The sequence below is a fragment of the Porites lutea genome, chromosome 4, assembly GCF_958299795.1.
Source record: "Porites lutea chromosome 4, jaPorLute2.1, whole genome shotgun sequence".
NCBI lineage: Eukaryota > Metazoa > Cnidaria > Anthozoa > Scleractinia > Poritidae > Porites > Porites lutea.
In genome coordinates this window covers 14497700-14515290 of record NC_133204.1, presented here as the reverse complement: position 1 = coordinate 14515290, position 17591 = coordinate 14497700, and the positions used below count along the sequence as shown (strand labels likewise).

At 39.4% G+C, this 17591-nt stretch overlaps 1 protein-coding gene across 3 annotated transcripts; it reads left to right on the top strand.

The window, feature by feature from the left end:
- Positions 1-2567: 2567 nt before the first annotated feature.
- Positions 2568-17012, top strand: LOC140934922 (neuropeptide FF receptor 2-like). Of its 3 annotated transcripts, none has more exons than XM_073384479.1 (3): positions 2568-3068; positions 8055-8161; positions 15469-17012. In XM_073384479.1, exons 2-3 carry the CDS (start codon positions 8137-8139, stop codon positions 16722-16724), a joined length of 1281 nt encoding a protein of 426 aa, XP_073240580.1. In that variant the 5' UTR covers positions 2568-3068; positions 8055-8136; the 3' UTR covers positions 16725-17012. The 3 variants fall into 3 exon arrangements, with proteins under 3 accessions (XP_073240580.1, XP_073240579.1, XP_073240581.1); XM_073384478.1 differs by lacking the exon at positions 2568-3068 and adding an exon at positions 5587-5719; XM_073384480.1 differs by lacking the exons at positions 2568-3068; positions 8055-8161 and adding an exon at positions 9976-10092.
- The last annotated feature ends 579 nt before the right edge of the window (positions 17013-17591 follow it).

Genomic DNA, 17591 nt, shown 5'->3' with positions numbered 1-17591 from the left:
ATAGACTAATCACAGACATTGGAATTAAGTCGTAGCCAGCAACTTTTTTCTTTGTCCATGATTTTTTTCGTCATACCCGCGTTTTGAAGAAAGCCAGTGGGCTTGATTCTCCTTGAACTTCTGATGATTTTTTTTTCTTTTGTTTCCATCCGCTGAGGCTACTGTGCTTCTAGGAAAGCCAACTGTGCCATTTTATTTTCTACCGACTCGATGTGCGCGCTCATCCAGTTCTTCTTCGAGGTTAAGTGTCCTTAAGTGGCTAGTGTCTTTCTGGGAAATGTCTACGAGTTGGCCCATAGCGGAACTGCTCCAGCCGCGTGTTTACGTTGGCCAAGAAGGAGTCGGGTAACGTTTTGAAATATTCTGCAACCGCGGACAAAACCCAGGCTGTTGAGGTACATCACGAAACTGATAACTATTTTTTCCTGTCATCCTGGCAAAAACTGAAACCGTCGCCAGATGAATGCCCGATTTCCCCCCTCCCCTTACCCAAAGTTGTTTAGGATAGCATGACAATTATACACGTTGGGTTGTATCCCCTAAATTGATTGAGCAGCCTTCGAGGTAGGACTCTCTGTAATGGTTTAATTAGTAAAAATTGTAATAAATGACAAAAAAGCAAGATAACCGAGTGCGGAAACTGATATTCAGTCACTCGGTAACTGGAGAAATTAACATGAAACTAGGATTGCAGCCGTTCATTATATATGCTACAAAGCCGTACGTACTGTTTTTTTTTTTTAGGGAGAGGTGAAATTGCTGTCATTGTTGATAGCAAAAACGGTTACATGTGAAAATGGATCGATCACGTAAAACCAAGAGTAATAAGGAGTAATGTGCTTTCGGTAAAAGTGACTGTGGTTAAATTTCCTGTAATTAGTACTTGCCGCGATAAGACTGTTGTTTTCATTACCCTAACTGGGTTTTAACTCTAAGTCAGTGACTGAATTAATATTTTCATAGGGTCATTTTGAGTCTATAAATAATCCTCCTTTTTATGTATCGTTGACCACGGGGATAACCCTCAAATTAGAGACGTTTTCTGAATTGCGGCACTACTTTGTATTAGTTACCCGAGAGCTACGCAGAAGCAATGTATAAAGTAACCTTGTATAATTTTAAACTTAGGAACCGGTAAACGAAAAGACGCTTCATCAAATATGAATATGTTTTCTCCCGAGAAATTCCTTTATGTGCCATTTTGTTCCCTTACATCTAGCTAAATGGCAACCTCATTATTGTTAATGTCTATAAATGCTCAACACTTTGTCACAAACTTGATACTCAACGTTTAATTTCTATGACTTGGAAAACCGTTTATCAATAATTGACGACAAATTAGCGCGAGCACGTCCATATTAACGGCACGACCTGTGATCATGAATTTGCTGTACCAGAAGCATATAACCCCGAAGCGTCTAACTTTCCATTATCTGTTTAGAACCATGCTGGGGTATTTTAGCCGACGCAGCCGTCCAATAAGAAGCACGGAAAATTGTTTTGGCCAAATATGGAATCAGAGAAATCAAGGCTAAAAACTTTGAGCTTGTAACTCTGAGGTTCGAGTTATCGAGGGTTCGAGTTTCCCAAGGTAAAATTACAGTAAATGTGTGAAGGAAATCCAGGGGAATTCGATTTTTGTTCGAGTTAGCGGGAGGTTCGAGTTATACGGAGTCGATTGTATTGCGATCACATCTTAGATTCTTGGCATCACGCGGGCTTTTCTCCTCTTCCGATACAAATGAGGCCGCTGACTCTTCATTGCAATCGTTTTGTAAAACCTACCTACACAACGGTGCTGGACAGGTATGCATTGCAGTCCACGATACTCGAAGACAGTACTGAACAGGCTACGGAGTGAAGTAAGCATATACCGGCCGTTACTCACTGAACACCTAGGCCAGATACCCATGGAACTTTAATAAAAGACGTTTTCAAAAAATCGCGACTGCTTCTAAAAAGAATACAAATAGTTTATAGAATTATTTTATAAACGTAGAACCAAATTCATGATTAAAGCAAATAACTTTTTGTGCGAATGTTTTAGCACAGTTCTTTTCACCAAAAGCGTACACCAAACCACGTGCAGGTACATCCATCCTCGGAGACCCAGGGGCAGATAGTGGGGACGAGGGAAAGTCCAAACGGGCGGAAAAATGTGGCGCGAAGAAAAGTAAAAAACGGCGAGAAGAGCCCCTGGGGACAATGTCTTACCAGACCAGTTCCAAACGGTCGCCGCCGTTCTGGCTTCTGATTGGTACCAGAAAAACACAAGTTTTTTGTTTTTGAAAGGTTGAAAGGTTCATGTGTAAAGAAAGGCGTGGGTGTTAATAAACCGTCGAGGTTGAAGCCAGTAGACTAGTAATGCTAGGGCACAGGGGCCTTGGAATTTGGGAAAGGTATACAGGCTAAATGTACAGTCGGTAATCAGTGAAATAAACATGTTGAATGCATTATCCAGGTTTCATTGATATCGGCACTTGAAGATGAAAGATGGTATTATCTACATCCGAAACTGAGTAGGACAAACGGTAACAGGCAGCATTCATTCCTATCAAAATACGGCGCAATTAATTGCTAAATTAAAGGATTATAGCATGGCTCTTATAGATATCTGTAACCTCTTCAAGCCGTAATATCCGTGGCGTTCGGTGCCGCAGCAGCGAATCACTGGAAAACAACAATCCACAAGGCCCTCCTCTGCTTCACTTAAACTCAGTACACAGGTTATATATCAAATCTTGCTTTTTCTGGCGGTAGTTCAAGGATGGAATCAAAACAAACGAGACGATAAACTGTAGGCGCTGATGATTTCCTTTAACAGCCGCAAACTTAATTGGCTCCAACCTTCCGCTGTCCGGTTTTTATACAATTAACATCGGCAAGTTAGAGTCAATGGGAAATGCTGGGGTACAGAAGGTCAACTGGATCAATCTTTTAAAGCCGTTTATCAAGTGAACATGTTGAATCTGTTAGCTAGTTTAATCCGGAATGTGCATCTTCATTTATCCGCAACAGTGACTTAGCAAGATGAAAGATGGTCTTATCTACGGCTGAAAAACACTGAGGTATGACAGAAATGTAACTGAAAAAGCATTTGCTACAGACTAGAATCGTTTAAAATTAATTGCCAAACGATATAACACTATAGATATAGTAGATGTCAATGGGACCACTTCAAGCCGATAATATCGATGGCGTTGAGTGTTGCTGAAGCAAAGTAGCTGTACGGGAGGAAGACCCCAAATTAACCCCGCTGAAAATCAAGCACCTTCAAGCAGCAGATCGCAAAAGACGACACCTTTTTCCCTCAAATCATGCATTGGTCGTTCTTACCATCAAACCCGAAAACCATAGTTTATATTAAATCTAATTCTACAGTCGGCTTGTGGAGGCAATTCAAGGACAAAACTAAACTCGGCAAACAAAACCATTCATTTTGAAGTTGCCCTCATTTCCGCATGAAAGCTAAAAACCTTCTCGTTAAATGTTTTAAACAAAAGTGCACTATTGAAAGATTTGCCTTAATCATCTATATTAAACATTTTTCTTTAGCTTCTGGCGGCAATTCAAGGTCCATATTAGACTCGGCAAACAAGACTATTTGTAGTTACCCATATTTCCGCATGCGAGCACGCAACCTTCTCGTTAGAGAGTTTCATATTTTGGCTTGTGAGAACTGAAAGAGCCCCATTGAGAGATTTGTCATAAATTAACTGCCCTAAAAGTGGTTTTTAGCAGCCACTAGTCGGCTGTTTCTGCACAACTTGGGAAAGATTATTGCCAGTTTGTTCAGGAATGTCACCATATTTTGGCAAGGTGTACCGGCGTGCATACTAAAACTAAACTGAGGAAACTTAACAATGTTGAAGCAAGTCGGATGACTGTTTGAGTCGTTGGAATCACAATCCATATTGTCTAGTCCAAAAAAAAAAAATGGTTGGAATCTTCTCAGTTCAAGATTGAGTGCTCAGCCCTGATGCCATCTATCCCACGGCACGCGGTTCTGAACAGATTCGGGACACTATACTTTCTATTGTCTCACACTGTTTTTGAAAGCGTGAACTCGAACTCTTTGGAAAGCTGTTACTACTGGCACATGGAGAGGGGGTAGGAGCATTCCCGATACCTTTTTCAGGCTTAAGGCATATATGAAAGGGAAGGGATTTTACGAGTTGTATAATAATTATATGAAAGCAGGGCTTGGACCTCAGATTTAGAGCGTTCCTTTTTAAAACTTTACTCAGTAACCCCCCATCTCCTCCCCCCCCCCCCCCGTGCCCCGAGCCCCGAGCCACGTGCTATTTGCGCCAATGTTGCTCGATCGATGGAAGTTTCCAGCTATTCGAGGCCAGGGGACTATTAATCTGCAACAGATTAACTTAACCTGAAGTCTTCTCTTTTTTTTGCGTAAGTAAATACTTTGAGTAGCCACAAATTTCAATATTGAAAAAGGCAAGATATTTTTCATATTAAAAATTTGTAACCTTCCAAACAATAACCCCGATTGCCCCAGTACGTGATCGCCGCAGGCAAAACTGGTATCTAAAAACACCAACCACTGACCAGAGTAAAATTATATGCAGCATATGCAATCTGCTAGCCTTACCCCGCATGGAGATAAGTAAAGAGACAACTGCTTTTCGGTTAGTAAACCTGTGCCCAAATCTTTTAGTATCTTTTATTCCGCTCATTAATTCTTTTAGAATTCGTTTTACCTCACAACAACAAAAATCGTTTGAGAGTTTGTAGACATTTCAAGCTCGATAAAAATGCTTTAAGTTTTATCATTGGTTTGATTTGATACATAAGGTTCCTTTGTAGGAATAACGGCATTTTGTTGCCATTTACTTTTGTTGATCTTTGCTTCATCGTCCTTTTTCGTACCAACAAAAAGAAGACATGTCAACGGTAGCACGACGTATAAATCTCGCAATTTTGGAAATGTGGAAATGACGTTCGTTTTTAAGTGAAAATGAACATCAAAATTTTTACTTCCCTTACAAAAGCTGTGACTCTGCTGTTAATTATCTAATCATAGATGATGACTTTCTCTCCCTGTGTGATGTTGTTACGTTCTCGCTGGGTTATGGTCTCTTAGTACTAGGTATCTGGATGTCTGCACGTTTAACCAGGACAAGTACTTCGAACCATGCTCTCTTGAACCGTTTTTCTCACATCTTCCGAGCACTTGCCGTGTGTTACTAACATGCAAGATCCTCTTTACAAGTCTTTAAAATATATATTTTTAATCATATCGTAGAAATCATGCAGTCTTACATGTAGCTTCATTGAAGTTATTTAAGACTTTCAGATTATTTTCATCATTATCTGTGCATCACTCGCTTAGTAGGTAAGAAGATTTCTATTGCGAGAACACTTACACCCGATAATTCACGACTGTAAATAACCCATTAACATCCTTCGGTGCTGAAACCCAATGACTGAATACTTTCCGGCTTCTCGGTTACACATACGTAGAATTTGCGATCCATCAACATTATCTGCTGATTGATAGAAATGTATGATGTAAGATAAGCATAACCGCAATCCTATATACGTACTTGTTTTTAACCCTGTTGAGATGTGCGCTATCAGTTTTGTGGTGAATTGGAGATATCTGATTGAGATTTCATTTTGTGAAAATGTGCTGTGTCTTGGAAGAATAGTCCGACAAAAAACAGGACGAAGGAAAAAAACTTGCCGTGAATGTAAACAGGTTGGTAAAACATACTAAGAAGAAGGAAATGTGCCCCTTTTATGGTTATTTTTTGAATGACCAGAGATCGAACTACACTGACCTGACGGCAACCAGTCGTGTATTCTGTAATGAACTTTTGTGTTCACCTTTGAGAAAAAGGTAGCCTTTACGTTTCCTCGTTTCTTCACACCAGCAAATAACCATGGTCGGCGTAAAAGAGTCGTAAAAGCTTTCAAATGAGCCAGAGATGATGGAACGCGCAAATCAGGTTGTTATCAGTAAGAAGAACTGAATGATTAGTCGTAATAAAGGCGTACACCACTTCAGAGACAAAAGCAATCTCATCATTAACACCCTCCCTCTTAGAGTACCTATAGTACATCGGTTTGTTGTCGAAAGGCACGTAAACCATGTTTTTTTTTTTTTAACAGCGGCCGAAGCTGACTGTGCATTCAAATAACAACTGCGCTTTTCCTTACAAAGCGGAAGTTTCAAGTTTTCTACCATTTAAAAGGTGAAGCCTCGAGGGCAATATACTAATTTTTTTTAAGGTTGCAATCAACGTTTTTACGATCGATGGTTCCCTTTTGCGAACATCAATTTTCCACTATACCTGATTCGCTCTGACCGAGAACTAGGGTTGGTAACGCTATAGCTTTTGAACTTTCTAAGCTGAAAACACTTAACACTTAAAACTATCCTCTTTATTTTAACTCTCCTTAATCGAGTTTTCTCAATCGGAACTGATTATTATTATAGCTTTAAAGTATTCATTACAACACCATCATTCGGCACGTAGGGATATAAAATCGAGCCTTGGAAGAGGTGCCATTTCTAGCACGAATCCTAGAAGGTCTAGAGGGCATTGTGCTTCGAAAATTCTCTCTCAGTACGGAGTGATCACCGTCAATACAGCCTAAAAGCAAAACACTGTTGTTTGCCAGGCCATGTTTAAGAAAAGCTTTAAATGCCAAAGCATACTATATTACTTGCTATCGCCTAGTAATATTTATGTCTCACAATAGCTGTGAGTGTAAACAGACTGTTGTCCTATGGGTTAGCGTGAGCGATTTCAAGCAGCTAAATAATATGAAAAATAACGCTTATACTATTTTTTCTTTCTATAAGAAAATATTTTATAAGAATATCGACGGCTGATCGAAATTTTTGATATTTCAAGAATATTTCTAGAATAGAATAGAGGCCAAGGAGTTTGAAAAGGACTCCGCAATTTTGTGTTTGAAAATCTGTAAATACAGAACAATTTTTTTTTCTTAACTGTGGAAAAGTTTCCTTTCACTTAACGGCAAGAACACTGTTGATTGAGACCCCAACTGCTAACTGCTAATAACTGACAAACTACTCTGTCTTATCAGTCCTGTTTGGATTCTTACTCTTAGTATTACGTTTAAGTGTAATGATCAAATTAAAGTAATGAATATTTATTTATTTGAATTTAACAAGGCTGGATCATTCTTATCACTGATATTCATTTAGACGGCTACTAAAAACCTGTTAGCAATCCTGAAACGGCGTTTCAGGAAGAAAATGATCAAGGGAAGATTTTCAGGTTTTCCTTTTGCCTGACATTGAACTTTAAGGGTGGCTTATCTTTATTGGATCTCACCGATGATATTTTCTTGGTATGAACTCGACCAATTTATCCGCCAAAAACTATTATAGTTATCTCAACTAACAGGACGGAGATGAGAGTAGAAAGCCATCAACTTCGCCCAGTTGCAGGCTAGTCGGCAGCTAACTTTGCAGCTTTGCTTCAGTCTCTCTCTCTTTACATAGCTTTTAGAAGACTGCTTGTCCGTAGCTGTCTTGCTCAGTCTTAACAGGATTAATTAGTAACAAATCTGGGATAACAAATGCCTTTTACTAGACAAATGCGGCGCTGTTCAATGTGAAGTCATAGAGCGCTTAAGATACTTGACTGTATTGTTGTCAATTAATCCTATTATTAAGCAAAACTCCAAAACCAATCCTTTAATTGCTTGGTGACAGGATTTTCACAGCGCTTCAAAATAAAACTTGCCATTAGTTGCAATAAAAACTGGTGGAGTTTACTAATTGACTGCCTACAATGTATGTTGGGCCTCTCTCCTGATATAGATTGTACTCAGGGAAGGGAGATCCAGCCCCTTCCGTGTCTTGTAGAACAGTTAATAGGGACTCCAGGGCAGTCAATCCATTCGCGCTCTCCAGACAATAACTGGGGAAACTAGTGATGTACTAATCATATTTAAGGCTCACGCATGAAAGGTTTAGTAAAACTCAGTTTAGGAATTTGCTTAACTGACTTTTGTTACTCTGTGAAACAAGTGCCCTGTATTACTTATACTTTCAGGTTTGTAAGGGTGAACGGGAGACCGACGTCAATCAAAACAAACAGTGAAACAAGAAAGAAAAGATAAAACATCGTTAACAAGATGAATTCTTCATTATCTGCTTCAGGTAGGACCTTTATTTAATTTTTGCAATTTTAAGGTTCATCGATTAATTCTGTCAGCAGTTCATGCGATACTGAATGTAGAGTCGAACCCTTCTTTAAAAGGAAACCTCTTTAACTCCCCATCGATATCAAGATTTAGAACTTCGCATGTTGTCCTATTAAGAAATATGGACAACTTTGTTATCAGGCAGTGCAACCTTGGTTTCTGTGTTAACAAGGTTGTATTTCAATCTCTTCCGAGTCCTTTTTGTAACCAAGTAGTGCATCCTTAATTGGATGGAGGGGCAACCACACGAGAAATAAATGTGATCACAGCATTCCGCCGCGACTAAAATAACTTAGAAACGTAGGTTAACCCGTGGGTTAGGGGGAGGACACGCTTTGACATTCCAGACTATTAGAAACGCTCCAAATGAAATATATCGGTGAATGTTCAAGGGCTCGCAGTCATTGGATTGAGATTAACTTATAAGATTGAAATATCGGAACTCAAAAACTGACCGAAAAGCATTGGGAAATTCATTCTTTTATTTTTAAAGCACGATCTCAAATGTAGCTTGGCCAATTTCCGCCCCCTAGAAATGAAAACCATCATCTCTTCAAGTGCGCTGACAGACACTAAATTCATATTTATAAAGGGCATTATTAAAGTTAATCATAGGGTGGGGGATGCACATAATTTGGGTTTAGTTTCCCTATTGCTAACAGATGGGATCCGATACTTTAGAAAATCAGTACTAGAACATTGGGCTATCCTCCATACATACATACATATTTATTTATTTATTATATATTACTACCATTATTATCCTTGTTATCATTATTCCACCGTCGAGGGACAAGAGATTGGAGTCAGGATAGTAGCGTTTTTGTGTGGAGCGTTAAAATTTGAGTCTTAAATTTGACTTAAGTACGGATATATTATTCAGTCTCTGAGCAAATTAATGAAGACAATTAGAGTTCAGTTTTTTCTTGGGTGTTAAGTCATCAATATCGAATCATTACTTAAGTCTCCAAACACGGTAAACGTAACGAGCAATGTAAAGCTAATAGCTTCTTTTGTTATAAGAACTTTTGTCATTGTGTAGCACATGCACGTACAATAACCTCGAATGAGAAAATTGCGTGAGCTGGGCTACAAGTCCTTTCAACGCAGCTTTCTTTGTATGTTTTTCAAAGGAAACTTACTAAATATCGCTTGACCGAATTGTTATGATCTGGGGAGGTCATTTCCTTAAAAAGCATAATTATTGTACAAATATATACTATACAAGAAATGCCATATTATGAATCTGCTTAACAATTTAATACAGCTGTACAGACCATAGTAGAATCCACTGATCATATTCAACAAATTGATTTGGAGTGCATTAACCGCAAGGGGGCACAAGGTTCTACTTGTTGGCCTCTTTGAAACCTGAACGGATATCAAGAGCCGAGTTCAATTACTCTAGCGCCCATAACATCAACGCAAATTAACTTGTCGGACTGTTTTTAGCCATATAAAACGATACCAGTCTCAAAATTACTCATCGACCGACGTTGCCTTTCCAGTTAGGTTATATTCGATTAGACGGCTGAATAGTCAAAAACGAAAACTTAATTCATCTCAATAAGAGAGTCGTGTTCACTCGATGCGATCCTTAAGGAAGTAATAAAACAATGAATATCAGATTAAACTAAATGAGTATTATCTTTACAAGCCTCTTCGTGCACAGCCGACCGCAATCGTAAATAGCATCCTTTTGTGGCCTTTACTTAGAGCTTAGAGGGGTAGGCGACAGTCATTAATCACTAAATTCTTTATACTGAGTCACGCACATAAGCTATTAGGTCTATTAGCATTATTACAAGTTAAACAGCCTTCCGATGACAAAGTCGCATTCGGAGTCTAGCTATATATTATAGCCTCGCAGCACTTCGTTACTGAAAGGTATGTTTCGTCTAGTACACCTGGAAAAACCATTTGAAAAGTCTGACTTATATCTACTTAGCCCACTGAATAGAAAATTGGATTTTGAGTTATTTTACACTCGTTGTGGCATAGATCCTAATGGCGATAAGGATAAATGTCGCTTATCCTCAATGTATGAGGTTGTTTAAATTTTATATTGTAGACTCTTTGGAGCAAATATTTGACAATCCAAAGATAAATGCAGCGTGTTGTAGTACCTGTAGATTTTTGTGCATATTGTATATAGTTTGTTTCGCGTGTGATGTTTAGTCTAGAGACGTAATATTTTGTCTACGATCACAGCTTTTAGCAGAAATATTTATTTTTGCACAAAGGGAGTCATGGTTATATTGTTATAAGAAAAATTGAGCTGTTTTCTTAATCTCAGTTAAATCTCTAAGCACGTACTTCATTTGATAACATCCGGATTAAAAGCTAGACTCCTCAGTAAAAACGAAAACCGGCAATTTCAAAAAGTGTCCTTATGAAACAGGCAAAGTCTACTAAGACTTCAACAGGAGCCTGAAAAGAGACCACAAAGGCCACATTTACCACCTTTCTTGTTTTTTTTTTTATTTAAATGAAGGGGTTATTACAAATTTTTGGAATACAATAATCACTATTTGTTCCAGTTGCTACGACACCGTTTCTCTTGAGTAGTTTTGTGTGCATGACGTATCGGCTCCATTAAACTAGTTTTGCTAAAATCTTGCAATAAAATCGTGCTTTCAATTATTTTTCACTTGAAATGTGTACTACACGGCACTCCAGATGTACTAAAGTAGTAAACAAACAGTACCACAATGTCTTAGCCTCGATATCACGGTTCCTTTGGGCTAATAAAAATAAAGAGCATGGTTCTGTCTATAAATAACTATAAAGTACAATAAATTCAACCATGGTGGGTAATACTGGATTTACACAACAAATTTATGGGCGGGGAGTTACGATTGAGTACAAGGTAAATGTTATCATTGTGCCTAACAAAAAGGAAGGACAGAAACAGCAAATTATGTAGTTCACAGTGGAACTTCAAGATTGTATTCCATCTTCAACGCTTCACTCACCACAGGGGCGGATCCAGCGGGAGGGTAGAGGGGGTTGCACCCCACCCCCCTCCTTCGAGAAGTTTTCGAACATGTCCGGCTACCCATATTTATACCAAGAATAATTATATCCATTGGTTTATGCACAATTGACGACTGATAACTGATTGACTGATTGTCGATATAGGGGAGAAAAAAACATTTCGCGATTTTACTGTTATATAGCCAACGACATCTGGAAGGTCAAGTCAAACCTTGGTTTGATCACTGAATGGATTTCGCGTAGATGTTTTTGAAGCCTACATGACTGAAAATTGTACTGAATTAAGAGAATTCAGGCTTCCAGAAATAAAACTGACCATGACTTTAAAGGGGCTTTGTCACGAAGATATTGCTGTTGTAGGTCAAATCTGTGCTTAAGTCATTACTAAGTGGCCCAAGCTATACTGCTCCTGTAGAGTTATGAAGAAGATATCAAAACAGTTTCGTCAAGGAGCACTAACCATTATTTTTTGGGGTGATTATTCAGGCCTGGCATTAAAACTTCAAAAAGTTGACTCATTTTTTTACAAGTTTCAATCCGTGTCCATCCTTGCCATCCGTAGCAATGGATGACAGGAAACTGTTTCAGTGCCTTAATATAGGCTTAAATAACAAAACTGGACCTATATTTTTGAGATGCAATTGATGAAAAGACAAGTTTTAGCTGTTTAAAAGATAGGAAATAGCTTAACATAGCCCCTTTTTAGTCAAGGTCAATGATCTCGGCAAGCTCTGAGCTGACACTTATGAGCCTTACTCGTAATGTGTCAGTAAATCGTTTACACTTTGCGTTTGCTGAATGATTCAAGTAAAATGCGTTATGCGGATGTGAAACGTCTTAAAAACCAACTTGTACCGAACGTTTAAGCACAAAGCGATATATCATATATGAAGTATATGAAGCACCTACCAGTTTGGCAACCATTGCACCTGACCTTACCAAGAGTGTTTTCTCAAAATCATTGCCTGCTAACCAACCAATGAAACTTGGCGGGGAACAGACCTAGTGCCCAGGCCCACCACGGTCAGTCAGAAAAATTGCTGCTGCTAACTCGTAGCGACTACGACACCACCAACTTCCGCCACCATCACCACCACCACCGTTACTACAACCACCATCACTATCACTTCTTCTACAATCACCACTACCACCACTACTACTACAAACAACGCCATCACCACTACAATCCCAGCACCACAACTACTATCACCACCCCACCACACACACTGCTACAACCACCACCACCACCAACACCACCACTACTTCTATTTCTACCACCACCATCAACGCTGTTACTATTATTTTACGCTTAGAAATGCCAATAGTCAATTTAAAAATAATCTTTGTGAAAAAGCAAAAGAAGACACGCGAACGGCCAACTCAAGGCCGGGCGCGACATTCATTATAACAGAAATGGCCGTTTTCACACTAGAGAAGGATTATTCGTGTGAGACGCGTTATCCGTTTGATGATTCGCGTCAGATAGGTAATACGTCTTAATTTGAAAATGGAATAGTTTTAAGTTTGAATGAACAATCCGCCTGACTTTTGAAGACGGGAATATCCGTTCCAGATAGCCTGTGTATAGCCGCCCCCTCCCATCGGAAAAAGAACGGAGAAAGGGTGTCTGTGAGGAGGACGCGACTGTACACGGGCTAGTCTCAGACGGATGATCCATTTCTAGCTCTAGTGTGAAAACGGCCAATAACAAAATTCCCGTGTCCAGTGTTTTTAATGATAGAGAAGGACTGTACGGAACGACTGTCTGCCGTTGCCTTGTCCGTAGCCCGCAATATTTTGCGCGGCTAATGAGTTTCGGGTGACGTGGTCCGAGCGAGCTCGCCACCGAAATGCCTTGACCGAGATTGCGTGGGAAGACGCCGTTCAGGGACTAGGCATGGCAATGTCTACCGTAGCGTCAGAGAAAAACAGGGAAATGTTGTTTATCGGCAGCGTGTTTTACAAACAGTGACATCTCTGCGTGCTGTTTCACTAGTGTTTCGAGGGCACGACCTCCGGAAAGAAGCCACACTTTCGCTATGGAAAAAATTAGTTCCCCGAGAGAACGCCGGGTGGAGCCTAGGTCTTGGTTAAGGCGCTTCGCCTAACGTGCGTACGGAGTCACACTAGCCGGGAAATAAAAAACGCAACCATAAGTGAGTTTAGTACCTTCCTTAAAAGTAGCAAATCTAGGGAACACTTTCTTTTACGGCTAACTCTCTTTTACCCTATTTACGGCTAACGGTTAAAATTTTTCAATTTGTACGTTTATCGGCTAAATTTTTGGCCGTTTTACGCCTATGGGTTAACCCCATTGAGACCCTCTTTAAAGGGTTTCTTTCGAGGAGAATTTCCAGTTGATTTGAGCTATGGTGTCTGATCATATATGATCCAAATTTTAGAAGAAAGACGACATGGTGACATGTTGTTCGACAATTTCCAGTGTCTAAAGTGAAATATTAGTCATCAACTGATTAATTGCAAAGTTTCTCAAAGCCAATTTTCTCATATTGACGTTAACCTTTCTTATCAATTCAATGGCTTCTTAAATGTTCAATCGCTTTATAACAGTCTCAATGGGATAATAGCGTCTTGTTGACTTAAGGCTAGAATTGATCATTTTCAAGATCAATAAAGAGTCAATTCAACTTTGTTACTAACGAACGTGTTAAATGATATGAACTAGGACTGTGAGAAAAAAATTAGCGTTTCTAAGTGCTTTCATTTATTGTCTCAAAAGTAATCGACAGGCCGGCTTCCCTTGTGTCTTTGTCAGGCCTAGTGTTATTTATTACTTGAGGAAAGATTATCTGTTTCATACACGAGATTAACATCACATAACTTCAAATATTTGAAGAAGTCGCAAGCCAACAATAAAAAAATCTACATTATGTAGAAAACAGTGACAAGCTGCCTCATTCTCCTCTGTAGTGTATATATTGCTTCCAACTTATAAAAGTCAGCTACAGTAAATCACTTCACAATTAAATAATCACGTTGTTTAAACACCAGAAAGTCTTTTCGCAACCAATCAAAACTAAATTCTCTAATACCTAATACTTAGTACCAACACTTCGAAATCTCGACGTCAGTGTTTGCGTAGATAAGTTATTTTGCCATTTTTTTTTTATCTAGTTTGCCACGTTTTCTATTTTATCGTCAAGTTTTTCAGCTAGCTGAGGAAGGAATACATAGTATAAAATAGGTCCCAAAATGGTTTGCTTGCTTTTGCTTACATTTTCAAGAACAAGTACAAGATATAGGGCGTTCAGATGTACTTAGTGACGTCATGTATACAACACATAATCAGTGCGCTTTAAAATGCGTAGAATTTTGTTCGTACGTGCATAAAGGTGCATTCTTCATAAAAGAGAACGTTTACGTTCAAGTTATAGGTATTTTTTTCCCTGGGAAGGCCATGTAATAGGGTGTAAGTGTCCATTGACTCTCATCACTTAACTTAAATTACTTTTCGTGATTACTATATGTTACTATTCATAGATGCACTTGATGTCAAGGGGCCCGATACTTGGAAAGAGCGACATAGAGCTGTAACTGAGAAATGGCCAACAGCAAAAATTTAAGACGTTATAAATTCGCGGGTGACGAAATATCGACGATATCAAATCGAGGTCCCGCTATTTGGCAGGAATACAAGCTACGAGGCGAAAAATGTATTACCGAAGCTGAATGCGTCTTCTTGTCTAACTGCACCCACTTCCCTAACTGGCACTATTAGACTAAACGGCGAAATGTATTGCGGTCGTCTGTAGCGTAAATAAGAACTCTTTTAACTCTTTGCTAAGTGAAAAGTCGCCTGATGCAAAACTATTGTAGCCTAAAGGTTTCAGATGTTAACAACGTGGTGTTTCACTAATAACATGTGTTTCGAAGACGGTCAGAGAATCGAAAGGATCTCTATATTTTATTATACATTTCAGGGCTCGGCCATTTGTGGCCAGTTCGATAGTGAAAATAGTGGGTGCCAGCTATAGCTAGAGGCTATTGCTGTTCTAGCTACAAGTAATCGCTTTCTCGGAGAATATTTAAAATCATATAAATCGATGTTCAAATTCGGCATGCGGAGAAGGAAGAAAACGGAGGCACGAGTTAATCAGTGCGAAAGTCCTTTTAAATACACCTTGACACACCATCGCATACGTGTACGTATTTTAAAATCGAATAGGAAAGGAAGTAAACTAAATGTATATTTTAAGTTTTTATTATTATTATTATTATTATTATTATTATTATTTTGCCTTTCAGGGAACATTTCAGCAAACAGAAATATGCCTGGGTGTACGCAGACTCAAGTCACAGTATCCTTACAAGTGACCTTAACAGTGTTATATGCCATCATCTTCCCCATCGCTCTTCTAGGGAACTCCCTCGTTTTGTATGTGGTTTTCCAGAGACAAAGCATGAGAAGTGTATTGAACCTTTTGATCGTCAATATGGCAATCGCTGATCTACTGGTGACAGTTTTTATCATGCCTTATTCAGTGTCTTATCTCTTTGTGGGCCTGCGGTGGTTTGGTGGAATCTTTGGCTTGATCCTCTGCAAGACGGTTCACTTCTCTTTGACTGCATCGATAGCGGGATCAGTCATCACCCTTATCGTCATCACTGTTGACAGATTTGTATCGATTGTCTTTGTATGGAAGCGTTGCCTCAACCTAAGAACCTCCAAGGTTGCCTTGGTTGTCATATGGGTTGTTTCCATCGCCATAATGGGTCTGCATCTTGAAGTGTACACCGTAAGTCAACCCTTAATTGCAAATGGCGATGATAGGTTCTATTGCTATCCCGATTGGCGACGCATGCCCATCGACTTCAACAAATATTTTGCCGTCGCGGTTTTTGTTGTCTTATACGCTACACCTCTGCTCTTAATGGGCATTTTATACTCCTTTATTGCACACAAGCTAAGGAAAGAGAGCCTCGCGGAAAGCATTGGAAGCGGGGGTGATGCCAAGATCAACAAGTCCAAGAAACGCGTTATGAAGATGCTTATCACGGTTACTGTAGCCTTTGCGGTCTGCTGGTTCCCTTTGCATCTTTTACACTATTACATATACTTCGATCAGGAGACTTACAAATGTATGTCCCAGTTAGTCATTATGTTATTTTTCTGGCTTGGTCATGCGAACAGTGCAATAAATCCAATTCTCTACGTTGTTTTCAACAAGACTTTCCGACGTGCTTTTCTGCACGCTTTGCATATTGAATCTTTTCAAAGTATTTACCTCAGGAGTTCATTCAGGAGATCTTCAATCAGGAGACCTTCAACTGCAATCACTTCAGCCAAGGACAACCCTCAACAAAATGGAAACAACATTTCTGGGATTCATCCTTCGCCTGATGTACCCAAAATGCGCTCTCAGAAAAAACGGTACGGCTATGGTAAACTTAGGCATCAAAGTGAGAACTCTAAATCGAAGTCATCTGATTCTGGTTCCGATGACGTAAAATCGACCCGCCATTCAATAATAATTGTTGCGGACCGAATGACGACGGTATAGAAGATTTATTGAACTTAAAAGATAAAGACCAAAAGCAAATGAGCTACGACAATTCATAAACTCTTACGGTTCGGCCAAGCTACGAGTAACTCAATTCCCTTGAACGTTCAGTTTAATGTTCAATACGTTATGTACAAAATATGACGCGGTAATGCGTACTCCTTTGCTTGCAAGCATGATATTGCATTCAGCTAAAATAGCATTTTTTCCAAGAAACACTTTTAAAGTAAGTGCCGGTTATCTTTTACAATTTAAAATTAAATGAATAAATTTAAAGCTTAACAACCATCACCCGAGTCCGTTGGAGCGTTGCATTCTCTGTTTGCGCACTTTTTTCTATCGAAAAAACTGAGTCACTTTCTTGTTTTCATTGATGACCACTCTTTTGAACCGTAGACCGTAGGTGGTGTACATGATCATTTTTGCATATGCCCACTCGATTCGTTACCGTGGGTTAGCGGGGCAAGGCGTTATAAGTACTCCAAAAAAAGTAGAGTTATGATGTAATGGGAATGACTCTTGCTCGAGTTTTAGTGTTGAGACCCATTACATATGAAGTGCTTTTTTTGCAAAGGGTTTTTTTGGGGGGGGCGGGGTGGCATTATTAACCCTCTATAGCCAAATTCGTTTTATCGCGCTGCACGTTTTGCAAACTTCGAAAGGATTTTTGGTTTTTCTGCTTCGTCAATCATTGAGTGGGGGCGGGGTTAATGTAAATCACAACGCAACGCGCTCGCCCAGGTTCGCAAGCAAAAGCAGAACTGAGAATGACTCTAGTGTGCTCAAGAACAGCGAAGGAAATCGAGATGGTGAGTGGAATTTTTGTCTTGGGAAATAGCCAGACGTTGCTGAAGTGGGGTAGACATT